General features: G+C 42.3%; 1 protein-coding gene across 1 annotated transcript in view; it reads left to right on the forward strand.

Annotated features, from left to right (window-relative positions):
* Positions 1-26,574, forward strand: part of sema3bl (sema domain, immunoglobulin domain (Ig), short basic domain, secreted, (semaphorin) 3bl) — a gene marked incomplete at its 3' end in the record, with an annotated part of 92,712 nt that overhangs the window by 17,820 nt on the left and 48,318 nt on the right. The window contains exons 2-3 of the mRNA XM_080762856.1: positions 5,944-6,104; positions 21,904-21,966. Of these exons, the coding sequence (XP_080618982.1) occupies positions 5,944-6,104; positions 21,904-21,966 (224 nt within the window). The remainder of the gene's footprint in view (positions 1-5,943; positions 6,105-21,903; positions 21,967-26,574) is intronic.

Genomic DNA, 26,574 nt, shown 5'->3' on the forward strand with positions numbered 1-26,574 from the left:
TTAAAGGTTAATATTGATTGAGCATGAAGACTAAAGCATTCTAAATAAATATACGCATGCCTTGATCACTGGTACGGCACTCTCTGAGCTGACTTGGAAATGAGCAGATTTTACGACCAACATCCACCAACGTCACGGCCAAGATCAAATGATGAATTCCACACATAATGTGGGAATGCTCGTAAATGTCCCTACGCTCAGGATATGAGCGTAAACGGCGTTGTGAATCTGGCCCATGATGTGTGGCATAACATGTACACATTCATACATGTCTACATGCGTTTATTTGAGCGCACACACACACACACACACACACACACACACACACACACACACACACACACACACACACACACACAATCATTCACAGATGACCACTGAACCCACACACCTTCATCAACACATGCGCATAGCATCCCTCCACCGAACACTCTGGTCATTTCATTACCACTGTTATTGAGTAAATTCACTGTAGAACACAAACATTATTGACAATGAATGGAGAATTCAGACAGACAGATAGACGCTGCTTTGTGCAGTTCATAAACTCATTTCACTGAAATGAAGAACAACTGTTTAGTTTGAACAACAAGAAAAACATACACACTGCCTCTGCGTCTCTTTATGTCTGCACTGTGACAGCATACTGTATGTCTTTATGGGTCTGTGACAGTACTGATGCTTGAGTTTAATCTATTCAATAGATTCTATTGTACTGCTTTTGTCTCTGTCTATTATCTGTTTGCAAGACTGCGTCATTGTTTATGCCCTTAAATCTAGTGATGTATACTAAATTGTTCTACGACATTCAGGATATTACTGTGTATTGACAATTCCTGGAAAAGAGACTAGAGAGTATTCTCTCGCTCCTTCCAGTTATCCCTGCCGTCTCTGACGCTCTTTGTCTAATAACTCCATCTCTGCCCTGCTGTCTCCATCTCTGCCCTGCTGTCTCCATCTCGTCCTGTCTGTCTCTCTGCCTCTCCCCTGGCTGTTTCCATTCCTGCCTTTCTGTTGGTGTTGGTCTCCCCCTCGCCTGTCTTTCTTCCCACCTATATCTCCCTCTCTTTCTTTCTTTCTTTCTCCTGTCTCTCCTTCTCAACCTTTATCCCTGTACATCTCTCCTTGTCTCCCTCTTTATTGTCCTTGTGTCACTGCCAATCTATGAAGCCTTATTAGTCTTTCACTTTATCTCTCTCTCTCTCTCTCTCTCTCTCTCTCTCTCTCTCTCTCTCTCTCTCTCTCTCTCTCTCTCTCGTTCATTCTCTACATTAATCTCCCTTCCTCCCTCACACTGTTGCTGAATAGTTTTCCCTTTACTGACCGTGTTCCTATACCTACAGTACTGATTAGCCCCCCACCCCGCCCCTCCTCTCTCTGTATCTCTTGCCAGGTGCTATAAATCTAGCCCATCTACAAAGCGTATATATCCCTCTGATCTCTGTGTGCTCTTCAAAAAGCCTCATTTATAAGAGCTTTTAACAGGCCTGAATGCATGTAGCCAGCCCAGAACTGAGGCCATTGTTTCTCCAGATCCAGCAGTTACATCTACGCGGGCCTCTGACTCGTGCCATGTCTGCCCCCTCAACCATTCATCCTGGTGCGCGTGGGCTCAAATAAAAAAACGAACGGCCTATTAGTTAATGCAAGAACACACTGCTGGTGCTGGTGGACTGTTAAAAGTATGCCCTATTTTAAAGCCCTCTCTCTACTGTTGCCATTGTTAATAATGAGTGGGAGGTATTGAGAACTGTGTCCGTGTGTGTGTGTGTGTGTGCACTGCGCAGGGCCTCTGAGGAAGATATGGTGTCGTTGGTACAGAGGGGCCTTGTGCTTCAGTCAACCAACACTCCTCCGAGTGACGACTGACAGAGGCATCTCTCTCTCACCAATGCCATGTGTGTGCGCACGTGTGTTAGAGAAGTGTGTCTTGTAGTGCTGCAGTATCTGTGTGTGTGTGTGTGTGTGTGTGTGTGTGTGTGTGTGTGTGTGTGTGTGTGTGTGTGTGTGTGTGTGTGTGTGTGTGCGTGCGTGCGTGTGTGTATTCCGTGTGCATATACAGGCATACATCTAAGTGTATGAGGGAGAGAGAACATAAGAGAAATAAAGAGAGTGACAGAGGAGTGATGAGAGATGGAGCCCCATTGGCCCCACTAAGACTTACACATATACCTACCATGTGTGTGTGTGACTGTGTGCAATAATATGGCCTCATGCAATATATGGTCCAAAGCTCTCAGAATATTTGTCTAAACCACAATGTCAATATTTAAAAACAAAATTTGGACATGTGCACGCGATGTGCCATGGCAAAATCATCAAAATTGTACATTCATTAAAATATTTTTTTTGATGAATGTGGACCATGTGCACTCACTTCTAAGCTTAACCCTAAGCCAATCTCAGCCTTATTCAAATGGTCTGTGCCGAAAATGAGCCGTAACCGTAACAAAACATTTTCATTTGTAATAGTGGTGGTTTTAGTTTGCATTGTCTGCATTTCAGACTTGTCATTCAAATTACATTTTGACTCCTACAAATATTGATGTATTTGGGGTTTGGACAAAACATGTCCAATTCTGACAGATTTGAAGATAAAGGGATAAAAAGAGACAACCAAAAGTACACAGTTAAAGTCCTCATTTAAGAGTAAGACTCTTTAAGAGTTAAAATAACTTCAGATTTTACAACGTAGTTCAAACTATAGTTGAACTTGGCCTGCAGAGTCAATGTATGAACCTGTAGACTTGGAAGCTCTCATCAGAATAGAACAGAGAGAGACGTATTTATGGAAGAAGTTACAGTATAATAAGCCTGTTTTTGTTTGCTCCACCACACCACAACACAACTGTTGATTCAACTCCAAGAGGAGCAGCTTGGAAAGCCTTGCACTGTAAAACCTTGAGTGTTCATTGGCCTGTATAAAGGTGGTTGCGTATGTCCTTCATGGCTGTTGTAGGCTGTGCGTGTGCGCGTGCGTGTGTGCATGCAACGTCACTGTTCATCCAACTCTCTACTGAGCTGGTCATTCCTTACAGTAGTGACTTCAGTGCCTTGACTAGTGGAACCCAGATGTGGCGCTCCACCCCAAAAAAATGGCTTTAATCTCCATTCGTCACGTCACATCATCACCGCCGTTACTGTGGCTGCCGCAGTCAACGACAAGCACGCACGCACACACGCACGCACACACGCACGCACACACACACGCACACAACTCACAGACCTCTACTGTTCACCAAGCTGCTTTTGAACAAGCCAAGAGATTACATGGACAGTTGGACACCCCAAGTGTGACAGGGCCTGATCTGATAGAATGTGTGTAGAGCTAGTGGTTCCCAAAGCTTTCAGGTCGAAACCCAAATGAGAGATTAGACATTAAGCCTGCTGGGACCCAGACTAGTGAAAATAGCATATCTATAGAAGCACAGCTTGTGCGTGTCTGTCTGTGGCCCATACATTGGCCCTGGCCCAGTGTTTGGTGTATAGAGCCATTGTTCCCAAACTTTTTCATGTCAAGGACCCCCAAATTGACACTCATTATCCCACGGACAAAAGATATGCTAGGGACCCCCCTCCCCCCATAAGAGAAGATTTATTTTACGGCTCTAGCAGTGATTCTCAACCTGTTTATTTCAAGGACCCCCAGTTTTACATGAATTAGTCTACAGACCCCCATTTAATGGCATTTATATCTCTGAGACCCCAATTTATATTGTAAAATCAATGTTAATTTAACTCTGGGAGTGTACAAAATAGAACCAAAAACTATCATTTAGCTGGGGACCCCCTGGAACTCCATGTCATCTTTCAGTATTTTACAGATTACAAAATTATATAGACTGTAAGCTTTTCAAATTGTCATACATTGAAAAGTGAAAATAGCAATAATCATGACATCACCACATATTTCCGGGTAGATAACGGTGGCGGCGTCACATTCGAGCAGTATTATTCATGAACCTGATTTCTGGAAGAAAAGGACAATTGTGATTGTAATATGGAACCTTATGAAATACTAGACCTAGTTAATTTTCTGGACACTTTATTTTATACAGTGTACTATGTAGACATCCATATAGACATCCGACCTGGCAATACCCTTTTGCATTCAAACAAGACTTCTGAGAAAAGGTCTATCAACGTAATGTTAGCCCAACTGAATTTGCAAATGTGAAATGTAGGCGGGGGGGGGGGGGGGGGGGGGGGGGGGGGGGGGGGGGCAGTGTACCATGCTGGCTGTGTGGGCAGTGTACCATGCTGGCTGTGTGGGCATCGTACCATGCTGGCTGTGTGGGCAGTGTACCATGCTGTCTGTGTGGGCAGTGTACCATGCTGTCTGTGTGGGCATTGTACCATGCTGGCTGTGTGGGCAGTGTACCATGCTGGCTGTGTGGGCAGTGTACTGTGTACCATGCTGGCTGTGTGGGCAGTGTACTGTGTACCATGCTGGCTGTGTGGGCAGTGTACCATGCTGGCTGTGTGGGCAGTGTGGGCAGTGTACCATGCTGGCTGTGTGGGCAGTGTGCTGTGTACCATGCTGGCTGTGTGGGCATTGTACCATGCTGGCTGTGTGGGCATTGTACCATGCTAGCTGTGTGGGCATTGTACCATGCTAGCTGTGTGGGCAGCGTACCATGCTGGCTGTGTGGGCAGCGTACCATGCTGGCTGTGTGGGCAGTGTACCATGCTGGCTGTGTGGGCAGCGTACCATGCTGGCTGTGTGGGCAGTGTACCATGCTGGCTGTGTGGGCAGTGTACCATGCTGGCTGTGTGGGCAGTGTACCATGCTAGCTGTGTGGGCAGTGTACCATGCTAGCTGTGTGGGCAGTGTACCATGCTGGCTGTGTGGGCAGTGTACCATGCTGGCTGTGTGGGCAGCGTACCATGCTAGCTGTGTGGGCAGCGTACCATGCTAGCTGTGTGGGCAGCGTACCATGCTAGCTGTGTGGGCAGTGTACCATGCTAGCTGTGTGGGCAGTGTACCATGCTGGCTGTGTGGGCAGTGTACCATGCTGGCTGTGTGGGCAGTGTACCATGCTGGCAGTGTGGGCAGTGTACCATGCTGGCTGTGTGGGCAGTGTACCATGCTGGCTGTGTGGGCAGTGTACCATGCTGGCAGTGTGGGCAGTGTACCATGCTGGCTGTGTGGGCAGTGTACCATGCTGGCTGTGTGGGCACTGGGCAGTGTACCATGCTGGCTGTGTGGGCAGTGTACTGTGTACCATGCTGGCTGTGTGGGCAGTGTACCATGCTGGCTGTGTGGGCAGTGTACTTGTGCGAGACTCTGAGGGGATGCAGTGTGCTCTGGTTATTATAATGGACAGATTGCCATGAAACTTGACAAACGCATTCATGTTCCCCCGAGGATGGACCACACCCTTAGAAGTGACCTCATGACGCTTTGCTGCTCTAGGGTATCGCCATATGTATAGCGTGACTTATTTTTGACGATTAGTCTTGTTTCTCTCTCTCTCTCTCTCTCTCTCATATTCACGCACGCACGCACACGCTCACACTGCAGGGAGTCTTTCCCCGGATCAACCCCAAGCACAGAAACAATATGAACCAGATCTGTTCTTCCATTCCAGCTTTAATTGTCTCTCTCTCTCTCTCTCTTTCTCTCTCTCTCTCTCTCAATCTCAGCACATATTGGACAGATTATGGTAATTTTCCATCTTTTACTGCTATTAGGTTATGGTATTAAGCTATGTTTAGTTTTGTCCTCCTTTTCTTCTCTCTGCCTCCTGTGATAATGTCAATGGAGGCATTGGTCTCATTCTTCTTCTGCTCTCCTATGGTCTTGGTTTTGGTGCGTGCATGCTTGCATGTTTATGATTCTTCTTCTGAAATGAAAGCACATTAAAAACATCTCTCTCTCTCTCTCTCTCTCTCTCTCTCTCTCTCTCTCTGTGTGTGTGTCTCTCTCTCTCTCTCTACCAGACCTGCTGTCCACCAACAGGTCTTCCATCTTCAGTGGTCACCATGGCCAGCTGTCTCTAAGCTCCGTCTTCCTGGATGAGTACCACGACCGCCTCTTCCTAGGGGGGAAAGATGTCCTCTACTCTCTCACACTGGGACCAGGCAGCACAGAGTCTAAAGAGGTGAGTGCTTCAAACGCCCCCACTCCAGATACAATTTTCCAATCTACACTGTAAAGTCCTACCTCAGACAGGGTACAGATGGAACCAAATGGACCCTCATTTGTACACTGACCCCCTTTCCACCGGTTTGTTCCCAATGGGAACCGGTTCAGTTCTTTTTGGTTTGGTGGAAAAAACTAGACCTATATTAAATTGTTTATAGGATCAATACAAGTAAATTAATACATGAACCTTTCCACAGTAGTAGCTTTTTCATGGTTTCTATTATTTTGCATATTTTCCTACATAATGCCTCATTTGCATATTTAAAAATGTAAAATTTGTAATACAATAAATCATTGTCTTCGTGTAAGTAATCAATTGGGGAAGTTTCGTGGTGATAACAATCTAATATAGGTATGGTTTTGCACACTCAATTCATAATTAACGTTCCAATTTTGGAGCTCTGGCTCATGGACTAAGAACCAAAAAGAACTGAACCGGTTCCCATTGGAAACCAAGCGGTGGAAAAGGGGCCTCTGAGTTAAAGATCCGTAAATCCCCAAGGACCCCTGGGTGTTCCCAGACCCCTCTTTGAGAACCACTGCTTTACACTATGGATTAGAATGGAATACGGTGGTAGAATATAATGCAGTGAGAGAACCGATTACAAAGCGTGAAGTAGAATTTAATGGAATAGAATCGAGCATGGTAGGGTTCAAATTGATTGAGATACATTTAGAATAGAATGCCATAGGATAAGAATGGAGTGAGATAGAATAAGATAGAATGCTCTTAGAAAGGTTGATTAGAATGGAATAGAGCAGTAGTTGAATATAATAATAAAATAGAATAGGATGATTGTTTGTATGTAGGAAAAGTGCCTACAGCCTCACTGTGGTAGAATTAGAAACAGACGTGCTACAGCAAATACACAATTAAGCACCACATGACACAACGACACGCTACAATAAATACAAAAATCAGACACCACAAGACACAATAACATAGAAACAGAGCCCCCTTTACATGCTGTACTCCAGTTCCTACTTCAATAGGCTTCAATGTCTTATTTGAGAGGTTATGAGAGGGAGACAGCGTAGGAAAGTGCTCTGTCGAGACTGAATCCAGCACCAGCAGCGGTGCGCAGTATGTGTGCAGGCAGACGAGTGGTTTTCTGTCTGTCACAGTAATAGACGCTGGGTGAACAGCGTCGGGGCTATATTGCATCTTTTGTGGCAAAGAACTTAGTTCCACATTCCTGCTGGAGGGTTGTCGACGGGACACGCTGGGTAGTTGCAGCTGTGATGCTATAACGTCTGGCTTTTCCGCATTTACCACATCTTAATAAGAATCACATTTACTGTAGTTAGTAGATACGGACAGACACAAGAAACAGCTAGCGCTATACATACTAGGGCGATGCCCATTGGGAACGCATGCCCCTCAGGTAATGCATTGCATTACCATTAACCCTAAACGTATTTCTAACCTTATTCTCAGTAAAACTAAATAAAGAATACAAGAACCGCCGCACCGAGTGGTCGGAGTGTGGTTGGCGGGGGAAAAAAACGAGGGCAAGATGGATTATGGGCGACGGTACCTGTTACCTTCTGTAACAGGCCTCTTATATTTAATGTACTGGTAGATTATAGGCCTTGCCTTATAATATGTGTACTGATGCAACATGCATAATATTTCTATGTGCATATTGTATAGCATATTTCACATTTGTGTTTTGGTCATTTTGTCATTGTACAGTTTGCTGCTGATCCGACCGACTCTAAATGTATTTTTGAGGCGAGGGGCGCTTGAAATTACATCATATGGCATATGTTTGTTTAGAGCACTTTAAACAACAATTGAATGACAGCCAAAGGCTATGGACTTTTAATATTTTAGGGCAACAAAACAATCATTGACGATGTGAGACGTCAAATGGCCAATATAAATACAGAGGGTGGCTGGGCGCCCCACTTTTTACTTGAGTGAAATGAAGTGATGTTAGAACAGTAAGGTCATACTGAGAACACATATGCAAAGGTTTGGGATCTGGTCTCCTATTGGCCATTTGGTCTAACTCCTCACACAGTCTGCCAATCTCACCTCTATGCAAGCATACCTCACCTCACGTCTGAATGACCTTTCCAAAACATTTAGATGACTTCATACACACACACACACACACACACACACACACACACACACACACACACACGCACACTGAAACACCTGTAAAACTGTAGCTGGTCATAAATCAGCTCCGCTTACGCTTGGTTTCTCTTAGGCGTCACCTTTCATCTACATGCATATTTGTCATCAAAGAGTTGTCAAACACTGCGTGTTGGAGTGGAAGAATTACAGTCACTCTCTCTTGACACGCGACGAAGACATGAGGAATGACTTGGAATTCAGGAGTCAGATCCATTAAGTGCAGTTCAACAGAGTTCCTCTGTCATCAAACAAGGATGAAACACAGGGCTTCTGGCTCCGCAACCAAGGGATTTGATTAGTTTAAGGGGGAGAGTGAGAGGGCGCGAGCGAGGGAAGGTTGAGAGATAGAGGGAGTAATAGGTGGAAACAGAATTGGCAAAAGGACGAGAAATGGAGAGGAACAGGGACAAGAGGACTTGAGGAGACGAGGCAGAGAGAAAGACACAGAGGCTGGCATTGATGAAGTTATTGTTGAACCGTACAGTACGGTATATCAACTCCCAGATGCATGTGACGTACAGTAACAACAGCAGCTTGAGCAGAGCTTCGCAGCTGAACCTCATTAGAAGACTTCATTTCACTATAGCTCTATTGTGGAAAAATAATCAGTACTTGAAAGCAGGCCATTTAGTAACTCTAAGATATACAGGAAGCACATTGTATAAACCAAAAATAACCGACAATTTATTTGCTCAAACAAGGGATTTCATTTACCTGCTTTCTAGCCAATTCATGTAGCTTCTCCCTTATTCCAGTCCATATCAGTTATGCTCCAGTTATCTATAAACATCCATATATTATTACATCAGCTATGTGTATATTCAGCACAGCTGCATACAATTTTACCCTGGTGTGATGATATCTATAGACAGTGAAAGGTACATGTATCACCTTGCCAAAGCTAAGCAAAACTCAGACGCCATTGTTTCGGTTGGACACATAAGAAAGATAATACAGCCTTATAGTACCACAACAACCTGAAATGTATGTTAGATCAGTGGTTCTCAATGTGGGGCCCGGGGACCAGCAGGGGTCCGTGACGGGTTTCCATAGGATCACCCAGCAATATGTGTTAATGTACAGTAGCATCACAAACGGTCAGTTTAGTGTTAGCAGACAGGTTATTCCTCCTCTGTCCAGGGACTGTTGCTCGCCATGTCTTCCATAACACACTCACTTCTTCAACAGCTTAAAGGAGAATTCCATGCTAGCAGGCTGTCTTACCTTTATTTGTAGTTAAGTCCCCAACAAAGAGGTCCAGGTGTTATTTTGTGCAAAAGTGCATTATTGGCTATTTCCCCTAATATAAGCCCTCGATGGGGGTTGGGTTTTTGTGCTAATTCGCTTATTTCCATCGAAATAAGTAGTAAAGAAAATATTTTTGAGCGATGGAAATAGGCGAATTAGCGCAACACCCCATAGCCCCATTCAATTCAATGCAATTCATTGAGGACTTATGGTAGGGGAAATGGCCAAATAATGCACTTTTGCACAAAATAACACCTGGACCTCTTTGGCGGGGACGTAACAACTACAAATAAAGGTACAGTAAGAAAGCCTTCTAGCATGGAATTCTCGTTTAAGTTAAAATTCCTCGAACCTCGCGTTTGCTTTTTGAGTGACATTTTGGAGAGGTTGATGCCTGACTTGAGTGGGTATATAGCATCGAGATTGAGAAAAAAAAGAAAAAGAAAACAGCTTCCATGTGTGTTTTTGCTGTTCAGACCTAACAAAACAAATCTGATTCCAATTCGGATATGCCAAAAATCATATTTGTGCTGCCAGTCTGAACATGGCCTCAGTGTTGAGGTTGAGCTTTGTTTGCGAGGTTATACGCAACATAAAGAAGAAAACATCTGCCAACATCATAAAGAAAATATACAATATATTTCTGTTTGGAGTGCTTATGATCATTTATTCATTTGTCCTTGTAGATGCCGTATTAGCTGTGATTTGTTGTGAGCACGTCTTTTGATATTTATTTTCAGAGACTTTACAGGGTTTACATTATTTAGAACTCACGCACACATGGAGATTGTGAGTGCTTTTAAAGCAGCAAGCATTTTCTTTTCTTTTTTTAAATCATCCTAGCAGCAGACCAGCAATGGGAATGCAAAAGGTATTGCGTTTGTCTAATTACCTGCACAACGTAATCCACAGTATGTTCTCTGTTCACTGGTTTCTACCCAGTGGTAGAATCCTGCCGTGTGTGTGCGTGTGCGTGTGTGTGTGCTTGTGCGTGTGCGTGTGTGTGTGTGTGTGTGTGTGTGTGTGTGTGTGTGTGTGTGTGTGTGTGCGAGTGTGTGTGTGTGTGTGTGTGTGTGTGTGTGTGTGTGTGTGTGCGAGTGTGCGTGCGTGCGTGTGTTGTGGGGGAGTTGGAGAGAAGGCTGAAACAGGAGGGAGGAGATGAGACAAAGAAAGGAATGAGCAGTTTAAGCACATAGCCAGATCTCACCCACCTCATCCATTCTTAAACCCCCCTTCATCCTCCTCTCATCCCTCTCTTTCTTGGTATAAAGCTGGCTGAATCTCCCCTCCCCTCCCCTCCTCAGATAGCTGTGTACAGTAAAAGTGTAATGGAGACAATGGTTGAAAAGTTCTTCCAGTTCAATGCCATGCATCTACCAGAGCCAAACATTGTGAAACGACATTCATTCAGTGAATCCAGTGACGACAGAAGGGTATATATACTGTATAGGCTGCATATCCACAAGATCTGTTAAAAGCAGGACAGACAGACTTTTTTTCATCCATCTTTGGTGTTGTTTGTCTTTACTGAGATGGATTATTTAGACACAGGCAGTGTACAGGTAAAGGTCACAATAATATAATATATACAGTAGAATGGGTGCTTTATCTGCAGGGTCCATTTGGTTCTATTTGTACACTTACAAATGAATAAATGAAGACAGGAATTTTGCTGTGTGGGGATTTTTCTGTGTACAGTCTGTCCCACTTAAAATGAACACCAGCGTTACAGATTTATCCAGCATTTGAGCTGATCTGTAGTGTTTTGATGATCCAGGGTTTTTCCTGCGGAAGCTTCTTTCTCTAATGAGTATAGGCTTGGATTAGGTCACACCCAGCTAGTGTTAAATTAACTATCCTCTGCTTTAATTAGATTACATTGTGGACAGTATAGCTCCAATATGCTTCAGCAGTGTTCAGCTGTGACGCACTTTGGCTGCATCATATGTTCCTTCCTGATATAATGGAAGTATAAAGTAATTGTATTAAATGTGGTTGAGTTCTTTCAATTCATTGCCTGTTGCCTTTATTCAGTGTGATGCCAATTCTCACTGTACAGCGTTCAATTGTCTCCTATTCAAAGACTCCACCCAAAAGCATTTTGAAGATCTATTGGTATTGCCAACTGCAAACAATCGAGCCATTGTGAAATCAATGAAAACCGGGCCTGCCGTCCAAGCCTTCCTCTCATCTGCCCACTAACATTCGGGTGGTGTTGTCCAATCTGGGGCTTATCACCCACTCTGTAATAAACCTGATCATGAAATGTGTAACGAAGTGCAGTAAAATCAGTAATACAGAGGCTGTGGTTGAATATAAGCCATGGATCTATTAACCCGTTTAGGACTGACACCAGGTTCTACAAATGCCTTCTAAATCATGACAGTTTTCCGAAGTCATGTTTCTATGTCAGTGGTTCTCAAACTATGTCATGTCAAGGACCCCCTATGTGGAATTGGCCACCGACCCACATTTGAAAATATGTTGTTTCAGGGACCCCCCAGAAGCAAAGATTTGAGTAAAAAAATAGCAGATCTACAAGCTCTTAGCGTGGCCCTCGGTGCCGTGCTATGAGCTTGTTGATCTGCTATTTTTGTAAAGTATAACATAATGCTTAAAACACAGGGTTTACCGTCCAGAATGGGTTAAACCATTCCAGCACCTCTACCAGCAGTCCTCGTTAAGAACCTCGATCTGAAACAAATCAAATCCGGGAAGAAAATCAACAGCCCTAATTATAATGATATGGGGGGAAAAAAGTCAAATAAATACTGATTAGTCTCATGTAAATGTTCATGTTATGTTGAATATATTCCATCAACTGCACTGGTGCCGATTCACATAAACAGATATGATTGGACTCACATACGCCACTTTCAGTTATGGTATAAAACGTTCAGAATGATTTAATTTGGCTCATAAACCATGCTTGCAACAAAGACTCTTTCATTTTGTCTGGTTGTGTGGCTCCGTTCTGTGCAATATACTGTATGTCCATTTTTACACCCTCTGAGAATATCTGTTGTTTTTGGCAGCACATTTCTAATTTAGTTTAGTCATAGTCTTTGGAATGAAACATTTCGTTTTAGTCACATTTTAGTCACTTGGAATGTGTTAGTGTTAGTCTAGTTTTAGTCGACTAAATATCATAAGATTTTAGTCGACTAAATCTACAGTTGATTTAGTCGACTAAAATGTATTTTGTCGCGCCTTGAGGCCGTCGTAATGACTGATTTTACACTTTACTACACACTGGATCTGTCCCTTTCTAACATTTTAGTCTAGTTTGTATTTGTTGACAAAATTGTCAATATATTACTTGCGCAAGCAGAGCGCGCAAGTAATCATTTCGCTTGGTCTCTTCGAAGTGAAGCCAAGTTTTCTTCAACCGTAAGTCTGTGCCTGGTTTGCTGGGACTAGTTACAAGTTACACATTACGTCATATACACACCATGTACTCTGGTCCCAGTTCTCAACGATGACGTAATGTTGTAACTGGTCCCAGCAAACCAGGCACAGACTTACGGTTGAAAAAAACTTGGCTTCACTTTTTGGAACAAAGTAACCACAGTATACTGCTAATCAAATTACAACTACATACTCTGTATGTAGTTGTAATGTGATTTGTAATTTGTAAATCTGTGCCTGGTCTGCTGGGAACAGACTACACAGATGACCATATCTCTTACGTCATCACTGAGAGCTAGTCATACATATACACACCATGTACTCTGGTCCCAGTTCTCAACGATGACGTAATGTTGTAACTGGTCCCAGCAAACCAGGCACAGACTTACGGTTGAAAAAAACTTGGCTTCACTTTTTGGAACCAAGTAACCACAGTATACTGCTAATCAAATTACAACTACATACTCTGTATGTAGTTGTAATGTGATTTGTAATTTGTAAATCTGTGCCTGGTCTGCTCGGACCAGACTACACAGATGACCATATCTCTTACGTCATCACTGAGAGCTAGTCATACATATACACACCATGTACTCTGGTCCCAGTTCTCAACGATGACGTAATGTTGTAACTGGTCCCAGCAAACCAGGCACAGACTTACGGTTGAAAAAAACTTGGCTTCACTTTTTGGAACCAAGTAACCACAGTATACTGCTAATCAAATTACAACTACATACTCTGTATGTAGTTGTAATGTGATTTGAAATTTGTAAATCTGTGCCTGGTCTGCTGGGACCAGACTACACAGATGACCATATCTCTTACGTCATCACTGAGAGCTAGTCATACATATACACACCATGTACTCTGGTCCCAGTTCTCAACGATGACGTAATGTTGTAACTGGTCCCAGCAAACCAGGCACAGACTTACGGTTGAAAAAAACTTGGCTTCACTTTTTGGAACCAAGTAACCACAGTATACTGCTAATCAAATTACAACTACATACTCTGTATGTAGTTGTAATGTGATTTGTAATTTGTAAATCTGTGCCTGGTCTGCTGGGACCAGACTACACAGATGACCATATCTCTTACGTCATCACTGAGAGCTAGTCATACATATACACACACCGTGTACTCTGGTCCCAGCTCTCAACGATGACGTAATGTGGTATCTGGTGGGACCAGATTACACAGATGACCATTTCTCTTACGTCATCACTGAGAGCTAGTCATACATATACACACCATGTACTCTGGTCCCAGCTCTCAACGATGACGTAATGTGGTAACTGGTCCCAGCAAACCAGGCACAGACTTACGGTTGAAAAAAACTTGTCTGTCACTTTTTGGAACCAAGTAACCACAGTATACTGCTAATCAAATTACAACTGATGAAAAAAGTAGAACACGTATGTATACATGTAAAAAATAAAGATCTATATATCATTCTTATGTACAGATCACCTAAAACAAACCTTTCGGAATTAAACACATTTCTCAAAAAAATGGTAAAGTATCTATCATCTCCGACTTCCACAATTATGATAATAGGAGATTTCAATGAAGACCATTATACTGAAAAAGATATAAATATAAAGACCTTCATGTCAAGATTAGGCTTTAAACAATTATTAAAGTACAATTATTTGAAAGTATTATTACAGAAATTGAAGTTACAGACACATATTACTCTGATCATGATTTAGTATTAATATCACTATAGTACAAAATTAATTTGAAGTAATAAAATAATTATACTGTATAATATATTTTAATTCAGTTTATATACCTTTTTTTTCATCACATATCAATGATTCATTTTTCTGTAAAAAGTAGTTAGGTAGCAAATAGTTACACGTAATGATTATACATTTCAAACGTTCCTTCACAGAGATACTGAGATGTGATAGTTTCCAGCGGTCGAAAGTACTTGCGCGCTCTGCTTGCGCACTAGTAGGCCATTTATGGCCTACTAGTGTGCAACAAGCAAGTATGCACTCGGCAGAGTGCAGTTCTAGTTACTTGCGCAAGCAGAGCGCGCAAGTAATCATTTCGCTTGGTCTCTTCGAAGTGAAGCCAAGTTTTCTTCAACCGTAAGTCTGTGCCTGGTTTGCTGGGACCAGTTACAACATTACGTCATCCTTGAGAGAGTACATGGTGTGTATATGACGTAATGTTACAAGTTACAAGTTACAACATTACGTCATATACACACCATGTACTCTCTCAAGGATGACGTAATGTTGTAACTGGTCCCAGCAAACCAGGCACAGACTTACGGTTGAAAAAAACTTGGCTTCACTTTTTGGAACCAAGTAACCACAGTATACTGCTAATCAAATTACAACTACATACTCTGTATGTAGTTGTAATGTGATTTGTAATTTGTAAATCTGTGCCTGGTCTGCTGGGACCAGACTACACAGATGACCATATCTCTTACGTCATCACTGAGAGCTAGTCATACATATACACACCATGTACTATGGGCCCAGTTCTCAACGATGACGTAATGTTGTAACTGGTCCCAGCAAACCAGGCACAGACTTACGGTTGGCTTCACTTTTTGGAACCAAGTAACCACAGTATACTGCTAATCAAATTACAACTACATACTCTGTATGTAGTTGTAATGTGATTTGTAATTTGTAAATCTTCTTTTTTTTTCATCACATATCAATGATTCATTTTTCTGTAAAAAAGTAGTTAGATAGCAAATAGTTACACGTAATGATTATACATTTCAAACGTTCCTTCACAGAGATACTGAGATGTGATAGTTTCCAGCGGTCGAAAGTACTTGCGCGCTCTGCTTGCGCACTAGTAGGCCATTTATGGCCTACTAGTGTGCAACAAGCAAGTATGCACTCGGCAGAGTGCAGCTCTAGTTTAGTCTTAGTTTTAGTCATCATGGCTTGTTTTCATTTAGTTTCCATTTAGTTTTCGCCAGTGAAAAAAGGTAGTCGACGAGCAATTTTCGTCTTAGTTTTAGTCGACCAAAACAACACCCTCTGAGATGAACACTGGCTTTTACTGTGTGGGGTTGAAAGGGGGAGACGACTTGGAGACTGTATTAGTTCTACTATCCATATGGTAATATGTTGTCCCTTTGACCTATAAATGATGTGATTTGTTGAAATAACAGATTCTGTTGGAATTTGAAACGGCATAATTATAGAATTTAAAGGCTTATATTTCCCACAAAAACAAAACGTACGATTTTGTCGTCTTTCCTTTTTGTTATTTTAACATCCTTTGGACGATATGCCCCCAATCTCTTTTTTCCCCTCCAAGGACATGGGAGAAAACGTATTAGAAAATAAATAATGAACTTAATTAATTTAAAACCCGCCATTGTTAATGGTTAATGACACAGGAAACACCATGGCTAAATACTACGCGTTCCACACCCCGACAGGGAGTGTCAAGTCGATCAAACCGAGTCAGTCAAACCCACAGTTGTCCAGAACCGCCACAAAAGGCCTCTGCCTAGGTTCTGGATAGGGCCCCTGCCCAGGCTCCATATACTGTATGGAGCTGGCCTCTTCTGACTTCACAACACTCCATATTTGGGCATGTCTGACACAGAACTCCATATAGGAATAAAGGGAGACAGATACAGACATTTCCATACATGGGCATAAAAGGGACATGGACGGGTACTCTGACACGGGTACAACAGGTATTGCATAGCCGGGTGGGGCATGGATCTCCAACTTCCATCGTTACTGACTCACTGCTCTACAGCCAGGCACTGGTTTAACAATAATAATTATAATGCCTCGGTTTTATTTTTGAGGGGCTCTAGCACCTCCTATATTTAGCTATAGTGTAGATTCTTGTCCAAACATTAAATTCCCATTGACAATGAATGGAGAATGATGATAAGAGCGCCCCCCACTTCACACGGGTGTGATTTTGCTAAATACTCAGTTGCTTTACATAGTGGGGACATTTATTTTCCATGCGTCGTGGACAATGCGATTTATGTGGAAACCTAAAGTGAGATGATAGCAGGTCATAGTTTAGATGGGTCCAGATTCATATCAGTCAGGCATTTCACTGATTTGCACCGTTGCAAGCCAGGCTTCACAGCATATAAATCTCACTCAGGAATGCATAAGAATGCTTTCTTGTTTACACTGGTTCAATGATATCAGCCATAAAGAACGCCACAGATGACTTGGTTTAATTCATGCTATACGTGTATCTAGCCAGAGATTAGACCATCCCTGATTTAATTTTAAATAAATATCAGTGAGGCATGTTTTAGATGTCCAGTGTGTGACGTGTCTGGATGATTTACACCATTTTAAGTTGGTGAGCCAGGCTTTTAACAGAGCCTGAGTTATTGTGACTTAAATCAATGTAATGTGTGCTACTTTGAAGAAAACGTTGACTCAACGCTATACGCTATCAATGCATGCAATCTGACTGAAACATATGGACGTTGACATCATTATGTTCTGACTCGGTCTCGTACCTACTGCATTGCATCACCTTTGTACTCTGTAATCTCACAGTATGGAACATCCTCCTGGGTTTTGTAAATGTAATGACTTCTGTCAGTTCCGCCACAGATGACTGAGTTCCAGTGATTGAGACCATTGGTTTCAGACAAATATAATGCATATTTGTGCATATACTGTATAATCCATTGGCTATAGCAGGCATGACACACATATATATTTTATCCCCATCGATTCCTACATGCCAGGTTTTACTACAGTAGTAGTAAGAGCACATCCTGTCCGTCGCTCAATCGGGTCCCCAACTAGCATGCGAGATGATAATATGCCAACCAGAGTGATGCGCCAGCCTTTTAGTGCCATCATACTTTATCTCATCTCACCAAATCAGAGGATATATAGTCCGCTGAAGATCACGGCTATTATGGGACTATGATCAGATGAGCGTTTTTCAACTGTTTGTTTATCTCTCGTTCGTTTCAAGATGGATGCCGTTGGCAGCTAAGAGATAATCCTTTGAACCCGTCAAAAGAGTCGGACGTCTCCAGACTACTTTGGAATTGCACCGGCTAAAATCCGTTCACTTCCTTGTTTATAGCCCGACAAAACCGTTGCTCTCCATGGTTCTGATCAGAACGACGATATTAACGCTTCTAGAGAGAGAAGAGACTTGACAGCGCGAGGTCGTAATGGAACATTATACCTCCCGGTTTAGAGGGGGAAATGGAAGGCGGGGCTTTTCAGAGTAAAATCTGCCTCATCTGCTGGGCACTCTAGCGCCTTTATTCTGAAAGATTCCTGGGCAAAAGAAGTCTTAACGATATGTCCCAGTCCCATTGTTTGCCATCACAATGCCATTTGATTATAAATGTGTTCTTACTGTAGGTCCTGTAGGCCCTGTTGCCATGGTGAACTCACACAACATACTGTACACACACAACGTGTATGAGACCCAAAAACACAACACTAAACTCCTAATCAACTTTTTGCAGCAACTTCAAAGTCGCTTTGATTAACTGCATCTGCTAAATGCCTAAACTGGTAATTGTACAATCAGATAACTTTTTATACTTATTTGCTTATTCTTTTGAAACTTACCTCAGTTTTGATCTACCTTCTCTGAATCCATTATGACTTGATGTAAGAGATCAGCTTTGAAATGCATTTCATTAATGTAACGAGGTGGAATGGATTTCCTGAGTTTAGGAGAAGTTACCCTCCACTGCATCACTGCAGTGGAGAGGCCTGGCTAAAGCACTTCCAGACCTTAATATCACAGCGTTTATGGCTATAAGGCTCCGGATAAAGATGACCACATGTCAGAGATGTAGGTCTTTAGCCAGGATTTAGACAAGCTTAAGGCTGTATTAGACCATTCTGGGCGGGAACGCTTTTTGGTGTTTTAAGCATTATGTTACAGTATGCTTTAGCTATTTAAAAATAGCAGATCTACAAGCTCATAGCACGGCACCAAGTGCCACGCTACAAGCTTGTAGGTCTGCTATTCTTTGAAAAATCGTGAAAATGTGGCCCAAATGTTTGAATATATTCTTTCAGAGCGAACGTTTTTAACTAAAATCTTTGCTTCTTGGGGGGGGGGGGGGGGGGGTCGACGGCCAATTTCATATATTTTTGGGGGTCCTTCACAAGAAAATGTTTGAGAACGACAGGTTTTTCAGAAAACTGCATTTGTAGAATCGTCCTCAGGTCAAAATGGGTTAAGGCTGTATTAGTCTGCCCATTTAAGGCGGCCATGATAAAGTGTGATTTATAACGTGGGAGATAAATCTGTCACAAACTTTTAATGCTGATATGAAAGCCTGTACATTATGAGCAAGGAGACCTGGGAGGTCTGAAGAGTTTCATTGGCTCTGATTCTCCAGCACAATATTCATATTGTCTCTCATTTTGATGCTGTGTTTCAATTTGATACTCTCTGCAAGTTGTTGTTTCACTCCCTCACTGTTTCACTCACACACACACACACACACACACACACACACACACACACACACACACACACACACACACACACACACACACACACACACACACACACAAAGCCAAAGAAAAGCGTGTTCCCTAGTGAACCAAACAAGGATGCATTGTTTTAGATCTGCTCTGTGGTAGTCAATACAAACTCTATTGCACCTTTTGGCACTAAATATTACATATTTGACTAAATTAGATCTGCTCGTCATGGACAATTTAATTAATTTTTTCTTGCGGAGAGACTTACTGTAGATTAATCCATTCTTTTTTGTTTTCATGTACTGATGCTGAGAGTAAGTACAGTTGGAATATTGTGCGTGGGTGCATGCATGTGACACACGCACGCATACACGCACGTACTCAACTAAATTTTTGACAGATCACTACACTGCACAGTCACTGTCAGCATGCACATAAGGTACATGGTCAAGGAAAATCTATACAATGAGCCAATGGAAGGAAATTCCATATGAAGGGCTAATAGATCTCCATTTTCCATGTGGTAAAGGTGGATAGTAGCATTTACTTTCAACATACTTTTTGGAAACTAAATACTTGGAGAGATTTTTTGCTCATTAAAGAACAATTCCGTTTTAATTTGCAGGTGTTGCGGTTGAAAAGCAGCGTGTCATTCTGTTCCATTGTCTCAGACAGGGCCTGCGCTACAGAATTATGTATATAAATTAAATACCATATCAGATTGGGTATTTCCTAATCATGGGCAATTTGGTTTCTACTGAAAAAATAAAAAATAAATCTGTTCCATACAGTGTATTCTCTCTGACATCAACCTCCCTCAGACAGAACATATGCTTGGTATTAAACGCTTATTTCGTAACTAATACTTAGAGAGAGGTTATCCTAATCAAGGGAACAATGTCTTTAATATTTCCTCGTGGCGAGCCTGTAGTGTGAAATTCCATTCCATTGTCCCCGGCCAAAATCTAATTAACCCATTTTAGGCGGGAACCCATTTTGGTGTTAGCATTACGTTATGCTTTAGCTATTTAAAAATATCAGATCTACAAGCTTGTAGGTCTGCTATTTAAAAAGTATCCAAGAACGACTGACACAGAAACATGGCTTTTTCAGAAAACTGTCATTTTTAGAATCTGATCTCAGGTCAGAATGGGTTAAACGCTTATCTGACGATTCACCTTTGCTCCTCGTTGAGTTGGCGGAACGGAACACCGTACTGTACTGTACTGTACTGTACGGGGGATTTCCAGCGTGGAGATCTGTATTGTTGAAAAGAGATTATTGTAAAGGCCAGATTAGCCTTGTGTGTAGATCAGGGCTTTTCAACCCTTTTCATATCAAGGTCCATTATTTATTCAGTATTTGAGCCACGGACCACCATTTTGATGGGATATAGATTCTATAATATAGAATCCATCATAATATGATGGTACTATAGGAGAGAGAACAGGCGTCAATCAAAATATCAATTACTCTACATTCTGTAATTGTATATTCTGGATTGTTTAGACTTAGGTTTTCATTATCGTGAGAACGATTGCTTCCATTTTCGCATTGCAACTTTTCAGGACTAGAAAGCCTGCAGTTTTTATTAGCTTGTATTCCCCATCGATGATGTCACTGGAAGACGGTTTCTGAACTGCCCACAGCCCTCCTATGAGACACGGACCGAGTAGAAAAAAATTGCGCCATTTTTTTCAAGATTATTAGTGAGGACCTATTATATGAAGATAGGTTGAAAAGTGGTGAAGTGGTCCTTTAACAATAATTTGGTGGTCCCCGGACCACTGGTCGAGAACCACTGGTAGAGATGATCTATTTATTGGTTTGGTGAAGAAGAGCTTTCTCTCACCCAACATTGGAGCGTCTCTTGTAACTTGTCAGTGTACAGTTTTTGTTATGCTTGCAGAACTGATACTGTACATATTTGCTCATCGCTATAGTCTCCCCTGAGATACATTTCCTGCTAATTTGTATGGCTTGCTGCGTATGATGTGCATGCAGCTCAGCCCATAAAGCCTGTGTTGCTTTAATTCCACATTGCCGTGATTAAAAGTGGCTGCTCAGCAATGCTGCCAACATTGTGAAGTCCTTAATCATGTTCAGGTCTTTTAACATTTCAATGTATTTCATTCTCCATCTCTCCTCCTCCTCCTCCTCCTCCTCCTGTTTGGTTGCCTCTCTGCCATACATTCTGTCTTTCTTTGTCTCTTTGTCCTTCATTTATTTTCCGCTGCTGTTTTCTATATGGTGTTTCATTAAAAAATATTGAAACATGACAAGTTATGACTATTTCTCTTCTCTCTCTCTCTCTCTCTCTCTCTCTCTCTCTCTCTCTCTCTCTCTCTCTCTCTCTCTCTCTCTCTCTCTCTCTCTCTCTGGTGTTCATTCCTCTTCCTTATTGTTTCTGCTGCTGTTCTCTTTTTGTGATATGTTTCACATTATACCATATTAAAATGTGACATGTTATGACTCTTTTCCCCCATTTTACTTCTGTTTTCACAGATCTACTGGCCACCCTTACCTGGTAACAGAGAGGACTGTGTTCTAAGGGGAAAGGAACGACAGGTTAGTGTCTGAGGGCTCAATCATTCAATCATCTTCCTTCCCACTAAGACTGAAATTAAAACTAGTCGGTACATTTGTGGTCCACTTGGTGCCAAAAAGTTCTGAATGTCCACATGTCCTGTGGAATGTTGCCTCTAGCAATCTATCCAGACTGGTCTTTACTATAAGACAGCCTCGTCAGATGGTTTAGTGTTGTGTTATGTATAGTGCTGACACTTTGCTTTTCCTAGCCTGCAGCCTCTACTCCCCCGACACACACAGTCACACACACACACACACACACACACACACACACACACACACACACACACACACACACACACACACACTCCCTCCCTAGGTACAGTAAATGACTATACAAACTATTTAATGGGCCAGCGAAGTGAGGGCAGAGGGAGTCTCCTTCCTCTTTATAATGAATTCTTCACGACGAGAGGCCTTAGTCTTAACACATTTTGTACATAACACGTCCTGAAACGTCATAAGGATTGGAACCGAGAGGTGCCTTAGACGTCTGTGGACGTCCTAGCGACGTCCAAACGACGCGGGGCGAGATAATAATATTCAGAATAATTACTTCTTTTTTTTTTGGCATTTCGCTTTTCGCTTGCCGTATGCTAACGCTCTGTGAAACTATTAGCTTGTCATTGACTCCCATGTTAGCGCGGCGGAAAGAATGACTCGTATCTCCTGATCCAGGGCGCTCTCCGTGGTGATGAATGGATCGATATGCTGGCGCTGCGTTTCTGCTCCTCATCCGTCTCTCCCGCAAAATATGAACTCTTTTTGTAGCGTATATAAATATATTAAGATGATCGGAGATTGTGATGGCACTTTGTCAGTCAACTTTTTTAAGAAAGTATTTCCGGTTCATGGCTTTCAAAATGGAAGCGATCACTACTCTGGCGATTACTCCGGCGCAAGCAACGCCTTTATTTTGATGCAGTTCCGGTACTAAATGTGTTAATGATGGTGATGAAGTCTTTGATGGTGTCTATCAGCAAGATGTGATGAAAGCCTTCTTAATGAATAGAGATAAAGTGAGTGAGAGCAATGACAGAGAAAGGATGGATGGATGGATTCTTCACTATAGACTAGAGGGTATGCGTGTGACATCATCATCATACCCAGAAGTTATGCGGGAACACCATGATTGACAAAAACTACTTTCTGGTCTAGAAAAGTCCCATCTGATTCCAATAAATTACGTTAAACGACGGTAAACTCACTTTGCCACTCGGTTTTGCCAGTCACTTTATGCATGCACATACCCATACCATTGAAGAGTGAAGGATTAGAGGGCTGAAGAGGTTTTTGACAGCACCGAGAAGGAGCGATGAGAGAGAGTAGTGGAAGATTTAAGGCCGATTTTTTCGCCGTTAACTTCAAGTCATGATGCAGAGAACCTTTTTGGCATGGAAGTACCTTAGGATCATAGGAAAAGATTTATCCAAAGACACAAGCTGCATTACCTTTCATTTCTGAATTGTACACCTTTTTCAAAATGGCCGCCACCATTTACAGCAATACAGCATAGCCTGTATCTTTGCTTCTGTTAGAGCTATAATAATAATATTGGTGCCAAAGTATACATTTTTAGGGTCAAGGAATCCAATTAAATAGATTTCAAGACTAAAAAATCTAAAAGTTTTCTCGTTACCATGACAACGGGGGTAAAATATGCACATTTAATTCGAAAACATACGTTTTAACAGGGTAACTTTACCCCCCCTTATCCACTAAAACTTTCATTTAGTTTCCTCTTTGGCTTGGAAGTACCTTAGGGTCATAGGAAAAGATTTATCCAAAGACACAAGCTGCATCACCTTTCATTTCTGAATTATACACCTTTTTCAAAATGGCCGCCACCATTTACAGCAATACAGCATAGCCCGTACCTTTGCTTCTGTTAGAGCTATAATAATAATATTGGTGCCAAAGTATAAATTTTTAGGGTCAAGGAATCCAATTAAATAGATTTCAAGACTAAAAAAATCGAAAAGTTTTCTCGTTACCATGACAACGGGGGTAAAATATGCACATTTCATTCGAAAACATACGTTTTAACAGGGTAACTTTACCCCCCCTTATCCACTAAAACTTTCATTTAGCTTCCTCTTTGGCTTGGAAGTACCTTAGGGTCATAGGAAAAGATTTATCCAAAGACACAAGCTGCATCACCTTTCATTTCTGAATTATACACCTTTTTCAAAATGGCCGCCACCATTTACAGCAATACAGCATAGCCCGTACCTTTGCTTCTGTTAGAGCTATAATAATAATATAAGGGTCAATACCATGACAATGGGGTTGCAAATCCTATTCACATAATTTATACGAGACAAGTATTTGCAGAGAGCCATGTATGCTCTGACATGCAGCATTTTCAAGGTGCCTTACATGGGGCCCTGTATGGGGCACCTGTTGTGGGGGATTCTGTAGTCTTACTGGGGGTCTTCAATGCACGTGGGCAATGAGACACTTGGGAGTGGCGTGTTTCGGAGGAACGATCTCCCTGATCTGAACCCGAGTGGTGGCTTGTTATTGGACTTCTGTGCCAATCATGGGCTGACCATAACAGTTATGGTCAGTATGTTATCCCAGGAGACTCGGGACAGCCAGTTAAGCAACTCCACAGTGGAAAAGCCTCAGAGGTTGGTGAGATCCGTCAAGAAATGCTGAAGGCTCTGGGTGTTGAGGGGATTGGTTGACACTTGACACATATTTTCAACATAGGGACAGATAGGGTGAGAAGTTCAGTCATGCTTATTATTTTGGAAAGGAGCCATCTTAGGTGGTTCGGGCATCTGGTTAGGATGCTTATCGGGCATCTCCCTTTAGGGAGGTCCTCGATGCACGTCCCACTGGGAGGAGACCCCTGGGAAGACCAAGGATGAGATGGAGGGATTACAACCATTAATTGACCTTGGAACGCCTCTGAATCCCCCAGGAGGAAGTTACTAATGTTGCTCTGGAGAGGGAAGTCTGTAGCTCTGGTGGAGCTGTTGCCCCTATGACCTGAAAGGGAAGGATTTCGAGACGCAGTCGTGGAGGAGAGGGTACGCTTCGGGGAGCTAAGGGTTGCTTCACTGCTTTTTGCAGATTATGTTGTCGAGTGTGTGGTGGCCATGGGAAGAGATCAGCATCTCCAAATCTGAGGCCATGGTACTCAGCAGGGGCGGTATTGCAGTCCCTGTACCGCACTGTTGTGACAAAAAGAGAGTTGAGCCAGAAGGCAAAGCTCTCCGTCTACCGAGCAATCTTCGTTCCTACTCTCACCTATGGCCATGAAGTGTGGGTCATGACCGAAAAGAATAAGGTCACGAATACAAGCGGCAGAAATGAGTTTTCTTCGACGGGTGGCTGGCATCTCCCTTAGAGATAGGGTGAGAAGTTCAGTCACACGAGAGAGACTCGGAGTAGAACCGCTGCTCCTTCGCCTTCGGAGTCAGCTGGGGTGGTTCGCGCATCTGGTTAGGATGCCTCTCGGCCGCCTCCCTAGGGAGGTCCTCGACACACGTCCCACTGGGAAGAGACCCCGGAGCAGACCAAGGCGCAGTTGGAGGAAATACATCGACTCACAGGCCTTGGAACGTCTCAGAATCCCCCAGGAGGAAGTCACTAATGTTGATCTGGAGAGGGAAGTCTGGAGCTCTCTGGTGGAGCTGTTGCCCCCGCGACCCGACTACGGATAAGCGGTTGAAGATGGATGGATGGATGGTGACGGTAATGAGAAAAACATTGGGTTTTTTTTAGCGGCGCTCCTATATGCACAGCTTTGTGTGTACGTGTGTGCATGAGCACGGAATGTGCTCAGCTGATTGGCTGATGATGTATGATGATATGAGTGGAAATGAGTAAACTTTTATAACAGAAGCAAAAACATTAGATCTGCTGTATTATTGTAAATGGTGGCGGCCATTTTAAAAATGTGTATATTTCGTAAATGAAGGGTGATGCAACTCGTCTCTTTGGATAAATCTTTTCCAATTGCCCTAAGGCACTTCCATGCCAAAGGGAAAACTAAATAAAAGTTTTAGGGGTGAGGGGTGGAAAGTTACCCTGTTAAAACGTATTTTACGATTTAAATTCGCATATTTAACAGCTATTGTCATGGTAACGAGAAAACTATTGGGTTTTTTATTCTTGAAATCTATTTAATTGGATTCCTTGACCCTAAAAATTTATACTTTGGCAAAAATATTATTATTATAGCTCTAACAGAAGCAAAGATACAGGCTATGCTGTATTGCTGTAAATGGTGGCGGCCATTTTGAAAAAGGTGTATAATTCAGAAATGAAAGGTGATGCAGCTTGTGTCTTTGGATAAATCTTTTCCTATGACCCTAAGGTACTTCCAAGCCAAAGAGGAAACTAAATGAAAGTTTTAGTGGATAAGGGGGGGTAAAGTTACCCTGTTAAAACGTATGTTTTCGAATGAAATGTGCATATTTTGCCCCCGTTGTCATGGTAACGAGAAAACTTTTAGATTTTTTAGTCTTGAAATCTATTTAATTGGATTCCTTGGCCCTAAAAACGTATACTTTGGCACCAATATTATTATTATAGCTCTAACAGAAGCAAAGATACGGGCTATGCTGTATTGCT

This window comes from Protomyctophum bolini (assembly GCF_963924005.1).
Source record: "Protomyctophum bolini genome assembly, chromosome: 5".
NCBI classification, from domain to species: Eukaryota; Metazoa; Chordata; class Actinopteri; order Myctophiformes; family Myctophidae; genus Protomyctophum; species Protomyctophum bolini.